This window comes from Mercenaria mercenaria, chromosome 7 (genome assembly GCF_021730395.1).
Source record: "Mercenaria mercenaria strain notata chromosome 7, MADL_Memer_1, whole genome shotgun sequence".
Classification (NCBI taxonomy): Eukaryota; Metazoa; Mollusca; class Bivalvia; order Venerida; family Veneridae; genus Mercenaria; species Mercenaria mercenaria.
In genome coordinates, this window is record NC_069367.1 from 51,172,253 (window position 1) to 51,184,257 (window position 12,005).

The 12,005-nt window shown below is 35.3% G+C and overlaps 1 protein-coding gene across 1 annotated transcript in view; it reads left to right on the forward strand.

Annotated features, from left to right (window-relative positions):
• Window positions 1–12,005, forward strand: part of LOC123554172 (cyclic nucleotide-gated channel rod photoreceptor subunit alpha-like) — a 176,729-nt gene that overhangs the window by 72,162 nt on the left and 92,562 nt on the right. Inside the window, exon 2 of the mRNA XM_045344123.2 lies at window positions 8,080–10,505. Coding sequence (XP_045200058.1) covers window positions 9,119–10,505 — 1,387 coding nt within the window. The 5' untranslated portion in view covers window positions 8,080–9,118. The remainder of the gene's footprint in view (window positions 1–8,079; window positions 10,506–12,005) is intronic.

The window sequence follows — 12,005 nt, forward strand, 5'->3', positions numbered from 1 at the left end:
ACTACAAAAAAACATCACCTTGAAATGTTCAATACATGTATACACATCTCGATACCTAATGTGTTCAATTTTAATCAGCACAACAGACCGTAAAATTTACACAATGGGTATAGAGTATCGAGATATCTATGTGTAAGGTGGTGGTTTTTAATAACATGGCTTTTGACCTAGATTTTGTAGTAATCGGGACACGGAACAAGTGCGCGCTGAAAAGATAAACAATTTATTAAGTCTTAAATGACATTGATTATCAGAAGACACATATTAAATGGAACATATTTAGTAGTTTTGTTACCCTAACCTAAAATGATTTATTCTAATTTTAAGTTTTTAGTAATTTAATACCGCTAGAGAAATCGAAAGTAAACTTCTTCCCCTGTTGCATACCTCGCTTATGGATGAATGAGTGGCGGCTGGTTGCAATTGTAGGGTCAGTGTACCCGGTGTCGGACTGTACGCTGTTTCGCACACACGGCAAATTCATGCTCTTCGAGAAAATAAAGCAGAAAATTTAACAATTCTTTGTTATTATTTCACGAAACTGAGTTATTCCATACATAATTTGACACCAGGGTTTTTTTCCCTATTGGAGCCTTGCTCTGGCAAGTGCAGACAAAAACAATAACAACACCAATGGAGGCCAGCAGGTCAGCTGAATTTTTTTTAATTTCATGAAAATAATGACTATGCAAACAAAAACAATGTGCAAATTAAATTTTAAAATCACTATTCCGTCATATATAATATTATGTAAGTATTTAGCTATTACTTTACCCAAATAAAAAAAGAGTTCAACATTTATTGAAGATATTCCATTCTGCAAATGTTTGATTTTTTGTTGTTTTTTTTTTAACTAAGAACTTAACCAAGTAGTTAGAGATATGGGGATCACTTGTGATTTAAAAGCTAGGGTTTTATCTTCATGTCAATTGCTTAAGCCTTTTCCAGTTAAATTAATTGTACGCAGGTCGACATATTGTGCTAGTGGGTTACTTATGGGGGATTCTGACACAACACGAAATTATTTCAGAATCAGCCCAGGACGTCAAATCAGTTTGACAGTCTATTACTGAAAGTACTTCTTGATCATTTAAATTTGCTGCTTAGTTGGAATATTTGCAAATGAAAAATGTGTTCGTATATGCATATCCAAATATTTTCTGTCTGTACATTCTGTGTAATTCTGAATTTTTCATGCGCCAAACATTATTACGCCGTTTGTCTTTTTCAAGACATTTCTTGTTTGTGGTAAAAATACATTCAGGCATACGTTTGTTGCGTTTTCATATCACGTCAGTGTACATTTTAGTAATTAGTTCATAGGCTGTTACAGTTCACACCCGGGCCAGAAAGAGTTGCATTAACGAAATTTTTAAATGTATTTATAATCTCTAACAGCTCGTTAATATGATAGCTAATACTAGTAATGAATAATTGAAAAAAGCAAGAAACTTTGTAATTATGATCTTAACTTATGTATGACGTAACGTTATGACGTCACTTCTGAATCATCGCTTGGTAGGTACTTTGCAGATACCAAAACGTGGTTGTTCTTCCGCACATGAGTTAGTGCGATGTTTTATTTTGAAACTGATATGATTATGACCTTTGGATTTTTTTCTTACCGCGTGGTATGGCAGGCTAATCATTGCTATATTGTATATTAAGTCTTTTACATATTTGTTGAATTGTACATTGGTATATCTGATAATTACAACATCATGCTTTTATCATATTGTCAAGCTAAGAATAAACATGAAAAAAACTTACAACAAAGATATAAACTAGGAACGAATAAAAATATATAAACACGGAATAAAGGAATAGAAACAGTTAATATTTTCACAAGAAAATAAAAAGTTGAGCATAAACATAAAACATCAATTTACAGTTGAACAACACGAATAGAAAACGAACACACACAAAAACAATTACATTCTAACTGTCAAATTTCGTCGGATAAATAACACAAATGAGCCGTGCCATGAGAAAACCAACATAGTGGGTTTGCGACCAGCATGGAGCCAGACCAGCCTGCGCATCCGCGCAGTCTGGTCAGGCTCCATGCTGTTCGCTTTTAAAGCCTATTGGAATTGGAGAAACTGTTAGCGAACAGCATGGAGCCTGACCAGACTGCGCGGATGCGCAGGCTGGTCTGGATCCATGCTGGTCGCAAACCCACTATGTTGGTTATCCCGTTTGAGTTTGTTATGCTTGTATTTCTTCTGTTTATTTACCAGCTTGTGATTTATATAAGTCGCCATATGACTTATAATTATGTCGATGCGACGTTAAACCTAACAAATAATTAAATTTGAAGTACATTGATTAAATTGTTATGTAGATACAACAATTTTGTCTTCGCATACATTAAGTGTTGAATAAGAAATAGCTAGGCAGGCAGGCAGGCGAACAGGTAAAGGCATACAATCAGGCAGATAGACAGGCAATTAGACATTGAGGTAAAGTGTCCGACTGATTGACTGTCAGAGGAACATATAAGTTTAAGTTCTATTAGACTAAGAAGCTCATATGGACAAACTTTGCATGATAATAATATGACGAACAGTGATATTAACAAAACAATATAGATAGACGTACTTTCAGACAGAAAGCTCGGCAGTTAGAAAGCTAAACATTTAGGAAGTCGGATAACACAAGCATACACTCACAATTTGTCTATATTGTTTAACCCTTTCCCTGCTTAATTTCTATGATAAACTTGCCATCTTTCAATTTGGACTACCATTAACTGTTAAAAGGGATGCTTACCAAAAAGATACTGACTGAATGGCGAACAGTGCAGATCATGATCAGACTGCACAATCGTGTCCAGCATGATAAGGGTTAAAAGTAAATCAGATTTTGGTGAAGAAATGGATATGTTCAAAACTTTAACATCTGATTATAATTGAGCCGTGCCATGGGAAAACCAACATAGTGGCTTGGCGACCAGCATGGATCCAGACCAGCCTGTGCATCCGCGCAGTCTGGTCAGGATCCATGCTGTTCGCTTTCAAAGACTATTGTAATTAGCGAAACCATTAGCGAACAGCATGGATCCTGACCAGACTGTGCGGATGCGCAGGCTGGTCTGGATCCATACTGGTCGCAAACCCACTATGTTGGTTTTCTCATGGCACGGCTCATATAATCTTATTTATGGCTATTAGTTCTCAGAACTAGTTAGACCGGGAGGCATTTTTATTTCTTATTTGATATAGAATTTACGATTCTGATAGCCGGTCCAAGATAGACTTAAGTGTTAATTTAATAAGGTATTTTATGAATATAAGAGCTATTGTATTATATTTGTTAAAGATCTGCTTTAATAATTACATATTTATCCGAACATTATTAGAAATGCAATTTTGTAAAATTGTTATATCCATTGCAATAGGCTTTGAAAGAACAACATGGATCCTGACCAGACTGCGCGGATGCGCAGGCTGGTCTGGGTCCATGCTGGTCGCAAACGCACTATGTTGGTTTTCTCATGGCGCGGCTCATTTGTTCCTTAACAACATAAAAACGGAATCGGAAAAAATGGTCTCTTGATGCAAGTGGTGTCTTAATAGACATGGTCTCTCGTGCAAGTTTCATTGTAATGTAGAAGGCGAAATTCTGTCCGCTTGATATACAAAACTAGGGATATACAAAACTAGGGAGATTTTTGACAGGACTCCGTTCAATACTGTAACAACAGATGTGTCATTAATATTACCATATAAATGAGATTTGTTTTAGAAAAGTTTCGTTGCGAAAACAATGGTTAACATCTGTATGATTGATTCGTTCTTCTGACCGGCTTTTTCATTAATATCGGATAAAATGACAGTTGCTGCTGGTTTTACTAGAAATGTGTGTTGTCACATCAAGAAGTTCTGATTTGTTGAAAAAAATATTTTATTGACAGAAAAAGTTTTTGAGTTTCCATTTTTTCTATTTTATTGTATATCACATGAGATATTGACATACCAATTTCTAAAAAAGAAAAGATTAAATGTACACAAAAGTAGAACCCGACCGCTTAGCTCAGTAAGGAGAGCGCAGATCTACGGATCGCGTTGTGGCGAGTTCGATCCCCGGACGGGGCGTATGTTCTCTGTGATGATTTGATAAAAGCCATCAACCTGCCCGCCGTTACATAAATGAAATACTGTTGAAAAACGGCGTTAAACCCAAAACAATCAAACACAAAAGTCAACATTAAACTGCTCTGATTGAATGTTCAGTAAGTGTGCGTATGGATGCCTAAATTCTAATGATTAATTTACTAGTTTTGACCAAGATCACTGTTTCAACGTTCAGAGTCGATATCCAGCTGTTAAAGTTCTATTTTCTATTAAAGTTTATTTTCATGACTCAGAAGTGTTGCCTCTATCGTGACAAACCTATTGACGGTGACAAAAAGTCCAAAAGAGTATTTTAAAAGGATTTAAAAAAATTATCCCCGCGTTTCCTTTGAGAGTAACAAAATCAGGAAAATGACAGTTCTTCCATTGCGGTCGCGTGACAATACTGCGACTAACTTAATCAAAGCAGATAGTTTCGCATGCAAAATTTGTCTTACAAGTTTGAGAAAACTAAAAAATCAATAACATTTCCATGACCTGTTTCATTATATATTATTATTGCTGAATAACGTAAAAGCGGCCTTATTACCCCTTGCATTTTATACCGACGTGCATGTTACTGTTCTCTAGATGTTTCGAGCTAAATCGCATGGCAACACATTAAAAATGGTCACTTTTTATATGATCTATTACCGTGGGTAGTCATTTCGGACCGCTAGATTTTCCCCTTACCGGTTTCTCATAACTGTGACTATCAAGCCATTAGGATGCATTATACTTGTGCGTGATCAATCTTAAAACCTACTAAAATATTAATAACTTTAGATAGAATGAGTTTGCTGATTATTGCATCGATCCGATCTATGTAGAACTTGTTAAAGTTCAAAATGAACGTTTCAATGTCGGATTAAAACTTAAACTGTACGGATACATTTTGGATTTCCTTCTTTATTTACGTTTGTGCTGTCGCAAGTTAGTGACAGTGGTGTAATTTACATGCAGTTTAGACGTACACAATTAAGATGTAATGATGTAACCGTACTCTGATGTTACAAACGTGTAGACGTACATGTCAAGTTTCAGCAGACAACTGAAAGACCCGTGGTGACATTTCAACTTCATTATTTCACGATTTCTGCTTCATGATTTCACGATTTCCACTTCATGAATTCACGAATTCACGATTTCTGCTTCCTGATTTCACGATTTCCGCTTCATGAATTCACGATTCCACGATTTCCACTTCATGAATTCACGAATTCACGATTTCACGAAAAAAACTTCACGATTTCATGATTTCACGATTTATTGATTTCAAGATTTCCACTTCATGAATTCACGATTTCACGATTTTTGCTTCCTGAATTCACGATTTCCACTTCATGAATTCACGATTTCACGATTTCCACTTCATGAATTCACGAATTTACGATTTCACGAAAAAACTTCACGGTTTCTTGATTTCACGATTTCCACTTCATGAATTCACGATTTCACGATTTCTGCTTCCTGAATTCACGATTACCACTTCACGTATTCACAATTTCACGATTTCCACTTCATGAATTCACGATTTCCACTTCACGAATTCTCGATTTCACAATTTCCACTTCATGAATTCACGATTTCACGATTTCTGCTTCCTGAATTCACGATTACCACTTCACGTATTCACAATTTCACGATTTCCACTTCATGAATTCACGATTTCCACTTCACGAATTCTCGATTTCACAATTTCCACTTCATGAATTCACGATTTCCACTTCACGAATTCTCGATTTCACAATTTCCACTTCATGAATTCACGATTTCACGATTTCCACTTCACGAATTCACGATTTCCACTTCACGAATTCACCATTTCACAATTTCAACTTCATGAATTCACGATTTCATCATTGTGAAATCGTGAATTCGTGAAGTGGAAATCGTGAAATCGTGAATTCATGAAGTGGAAATTGTGAAATCGAGAATTCGTGAAGTGGAAATCGTGAATTCATGAAGTGGAAATCGTGAAATTGTGAATTCGTGAAGTGGAAATCGTGAATTCAGGAAGCAGAAATCGTGAAATCGTGAATTCATGAAGAAGAAATCGTGAAATCAAGAAATCGTGAAATCGTAAAATCAAGAAATCGTGAAGTTTTTTCGTGAATTCGTGAATTCATGAAGTGGAAATCGTGAAATCGTGAATTCATGAAGTAGAAATCGTGAAATCAGGAAGCAGAAATCGTGAATTCGTGAATTCATGAAGTGGAAATCGTGAAATCAGGAAGCAGAAATCGTGAAATAATGAAGTTGAAATGTCACCACGGGTCTTTCGTATATAAAGGACTTTTTTGTATTTCATTGTCTAGTTGAGATGCGCATTTTTACTTAAAATTGTTCTTAATAGGTAGGAAAAATACTTATCTAGGTACATGTATGTGCTCGAAGTGTTGTTTAGTATTTACAGTGTTTTACTAGAATGCCGCTTACAAAGTTGTGAGATTGTCCACAGAATAAACACTTATAAAAGTTCCAGGCGTTCAGTTAATAACAGTTTTATTTTATTATATTAAAAGGCGTGCACATTAGGTTTGTAATTGCTTTTAAATTCTGGCACTGATCGTTGAATAGTTTTGTTTCATTTAATTCCCAAACGCCTCATCATAGCATTACTACACATTATTGAATAATGGTAGTGTCGAATTCTTCAGGGATACTGCTATAGAATCTCTTCTTTTTTGCATGAATTTAATTGTTTTATTTACTCGTGGAATTTATTAGGTTGGCGTACATATTGTCCTGGTTTTTGGCGTAAATTAGATTTCAAACGCTGTTGCGTAAAAGAGCTTCTATCTGACAATTGCTCATACAACAGAAGACGTAGTTTCATATCGATTCTGTGAAATTCGAAACTAATGTTTGGTTCTCAGAAGCCACAGTTGTGTTTTTCTTTCATTTCTTTTAGAAGTGGCGTAGATGTCTTGCGGTTTTGTGACAGCAAGTAATGAAACAGTATTCAGATGCAACAAACAACTCATTAGCAGACGAACTCAAAGTGTAGATGTCTGTACAATTCAGCCACGATATTGGCCCTAGAATCAATACCATAATGCTTCTAATTAAGTGATTCCATATAGCTTAGTGATTTCGTCGAAGTCTTTCTTACTGGGCTGAGAACCAAACGAACTTTAGTGATAGCTAAAGGTTAAGAAATCGATGAATCTCATACTAAGCCGATTAAAACCATTTACATTGCGTCTATTCAAAATGACTGACTCTTTCATACTGACATACTTTAAATATTTGACCTACATAGTAAGTAGATTTGACGTTAAGCAGCGTAATGAATGAGTAATGTTCCCTTTTTTTGTTTTATTTTAGATAGAAATGCTTAGAAGTTGGTGATTTCATGGATCCTTATATACGTCGCCGGTCCATAGCTTGAATTATGTGACCGGTTTTTATTAACCCTTACCCTACTAAATGTATTTAATGAACTGATCCATCTTTCAATTTGGACAGTACCATTAACTGTTAAAAGGGGTATATACCAAAACGTTACTGACTGAATGGCGAACAGTGTAGATAATGATCAGAAGGCACGGATGTGAAGGCTGATCATGATCTACACAGGTCGCAAAGGCATAATCATTCGTGTCCAGCATTATAAGAGTTAACACATGTTTACAGGGTAAAATGTTAAAACTTTAACACTTAATGTGAACATTTATCTCTGATGTGGTGTAATAACACACGAATTGAATGACCGGTCAATAATCACACCTACTAACCCTTGGTCCCACAGATTTCAATTAAATAATTTCGCGATTGACAGTCAAGATATTATGTGTATATTATCTCACGTTTTCATAATGTGTCTAAAAATATGAACGAATCTTCATTAATTTCAAATTTTAAAAACAATAAACCCATTTCATTTTTGGAGTGACAACCTACATATACGATTGGTTGCATTTGTATTTATTTAACGTTATTTGTACTTTCGTTTTTTCAGACTGTTACCTTATATGACGGACGAAAAATAATTCCTTAAGGGATCAGGCAGCGCCTTCTTCCGGTGGGCTTGATTCTTTTAAAGGAAATTAATTGCTGCACAATACGCTGATATCCTCCAGCTATAACATGCAGTACACATAAATGGAATCAACCATTGGTCAAGCACACTACGAGAGAACTAAAGCGATACAGGTTTATTAGTTTCCAGCAAAAATTCTCACACATTTAGTCTTGGATACAAATTTCTTTTATATTCTTTCATCTGTTCTTGACGTACGTATTTCCTGGAAACCAAATTCTAATTTTCTGTGCCCATGCCTTGCATGTAGTTAAGCGGAAAGACAAAATACTCTCCGAAATTGGAAATACAAATTGTTTTGTTAGCAACAGACGTCAGTAAAGCGTCTGATGAAACCGATTAATGGAATTTTCGCGCGCTCTGTTCTACAAACCGTGAAACTGGATAAAGTCAATCGTGTATCTGACGATTCAAAGTAAATTACTGTCAACAGTGGTAGCAGATTGCTACGAATAGTATCAAGATAAAACGGAATCTCTGCTGAAAATTGGCACGGTCGTAAGCAGTTGGGTTTGACAGCATGGAGAATGTAAATAATATTATTGATATGACTTGATAGTGCGTAATAAATGGAAACAGATAAGACACCGGGGCATCAGATGTAGTGGAAATAGTACGGAAAATAAATGTGTTAATTTGATCGCTGAAAGATCTATTTAAATTCAAACAGTGCTTAAGTATAAGAAAATTGGAAAAGGGATAGAAAAAAGTTCTAGGAAATAATACAGGAAAATTAAACGAATTATTACACGAATAGCGGATTATTTTTTATTTCACGCGGAAACAACTGTGTTTAACAACGAGGAAAATTGGACGAAAATGCACGAGTTAATTTAAGATAGGCTGAAAAGGATAATGTAGGTAATTGAAATTGAAAGTAATCTACGTCAGCTTCATTAAAGAGAATCAATGTCAACGTTTTTAAAGAGAAATTAGGTCAGCGTGTGTGCAATGCAGTATGACAAGTAGTATAAGTGCCAATCGAGTGACTGATTCAAGTCTTTCAATCAAATACACCCCATGTGCTAAAGACGAACAGACGGACGAAGATGAACTGGAGGAGATATCAATTATTGATGATAGACAAGATGGCGACCAAAGTGTCAGCCTTATCAGTAAAACAGAGGATGACCACTCTGAGAATGATGATGACATGCACGAAATCCCCGACCCGGACAGCGAGAAAACAGATATTGAAATCAATGGACCAAAACTTCTCCCTGGTTCCGCTATCAGTATTACGTCATCGCCGAATGACAGAACAAAATTAATAGGAGAAAGGCTAAGTTCGAGAACTACACTGTCGTCACCTGTAAATAGTAAAATTACTGACCCTAAATACAGGTCAAGAACTACATCGAGACAAAGCATTTTCGAATTAGTTCGTGTAAGAACATCCCGAAAACCGTCACGTGACGATCATTTCAATCTAATGAAAAAAGTCCGATCCAATGAAACTGTTGCTTCTAAAGGTGTGCGAAAACAGAGACGAAAAGAGATCCAAACTCGTTTTGGTAAGAAAAGTGTGCGGTCTGATAACAGGTTTGAAACAAGTACACAAGTGTCAGACCACGACGGGTGTAACTGGACTTTTGTGTTTGACCCCTCGGGTCGGCTCAGCTACTGGTGGTCATCCATAGTAAGCATTGCATTTATTTACAACTTTTGGGTTATAATATACAGGTTTGCATTTCAAGAGATCAACCAACACAACATGTCCGTCTGGTTTGGTATGGATTATCTAGCAGATTTTATTTATGTTTTGGATATTGCATTCCATTTTAGGACGGGGTATTTAGAAGATGGTGTGTTACAAACTGACTCGACAAAGTTACGCATACATTATATGAATACGACCAATTTCTATATAGATTGTTTATGTCTACTGCCATTAGATTTTTTGTATTTGTCCATAGGATTTTGCTCAATTTTACGTTGTTTTCGATTAGTGAAAGTGTACAGATTTTGGACGTTTCTAGATCGAACAGAAAGGCATACCAATTACCCTAATGTTATAAGAACTACAACGTTGATGCATTATTTACTAGCATTGTTTCATTGGAACGCATGTTTGTATTATATAGTTGCTACAAGAATAGAAAATCATTCCAACACTTGGAATTTTCCAAAGGACAATGGTGACGTCATGCGTCAATATCTGCACGCGCTTTATTGGAGTACGTTGACGTTAACAACTGTTGGCAATCTACCAATGCCGCTTACAAATGGAGATTACGCTTTCGAGATATTTGAAATGGTATTCGGATTACTTCTGTTTGCAACCGTCCTTGGACATATATCAAATATTGTGTCGTGTATAAGCGCGGCAAGAAAAGACTTCCAAGGTAAGATTTTTTTTTAATTTTTGCTAACCGTATAACCTCTGTCGAAGATGGAACAGGAAATACTATCAAACCTGTGTATAAAGACCATATGGTGGAAAGCAAAACATGTTGAAGGAAAATTAAAGCTGTCCTAGCCTGATGGTCTCTGTTCACACGTGTTTATAGCATAAGGTCGATTGAATTTCCACGTTTCTTAACAAACTATTCTACGCAAGGAATCACTGATTAATGTGCATTTACGAACAGAACGGAACAGAACAGAACAGAATGTTTTATTCCAGACTTACACATAAGTACATCGTCTTGTCTACATACAATATAAATAGTAATCATAATCACGTGAATATGTACAGGGCAAATGAATATATACAACAAAACACAAAGAACGCACACATTGAACTGTTACTGAGGCTGAACAATTATCTATGTATACTCTATTGGGAATTAAAAATTGCGTTTTTTAATGACAAAGCTTCTTTGATATATTTGGATGTATTTATCAAGACCGTTCTGTTTTGACTCTTAAGTAATACGATAAATTTATACATAGACGGTTTAACATAATAATATTTTTTCAAGTATTTTTACGTATATCTTGAAAACATGGACATACACATACGAAATGATATTCATCCTCTAAATCTAAAAGGTTACAACATTGACAATATCTCTGCTAGTATGGAATGTTATCTTCCAGTTTGTATTCTAAGGGGGTGCGCAGAGACTCTCAATCGACAAAAATAAACTCTATAATTTCGTGGTAATATATCAAGATAGTTCTCATAGCAAAGAACAGATTTACAATGATTATAGTTACTAAGTACTGTACTTCGATCCAATGTACCAGCCCGTTCTTGCTTGAAAGTATCTACAACTCTACATTTAAAAACATTAGGAAACAATACAAATACAACAAACAAAGTGCATTCTTCTTTGTGATGTCGCTATGCAGAAGTTAAATTACATTGAACGCGTGTTCGTAAAGAACCAGTACAATGTGATCCATGCTAAATTTATTTGTATTTTACTCTGTTTGTCATGAAATGTTCAAAGAGTATAAAAATATTCCCGAAAACTATTAGTACTTTATACAAAATATACTTACAGTATAAAATAAATATCAATATTCGCACGAGTTACGTAAAATCTGGTGTTCAACATGTTCTAGTGTTCTCAATACATTAAACCTTCTTTTTAAACAAAAAGGAATTTCTTGTTTTTTTAAGAACTTGTTTGTTGTAATTTTTCCAAATGCATTGCAAAACCAGAGAACAATTTATATGAGCTATTACATGGACGGACTGTGTTAATGAATAATTGATAAAAAAAATATTTAAGTCATTAGATTGGTCATTTAACTCATTAAATCTGAAAATTTGCAGAGAAGTTATCTTCACTTTTTCCATTGTATCAATAGTCACCGAACGCGTAATAGACGTCACGTAAACAACGTTAAAGAAGTATTTCGCGTCGTCGTGCATGTCGCGTATATTTCATGTC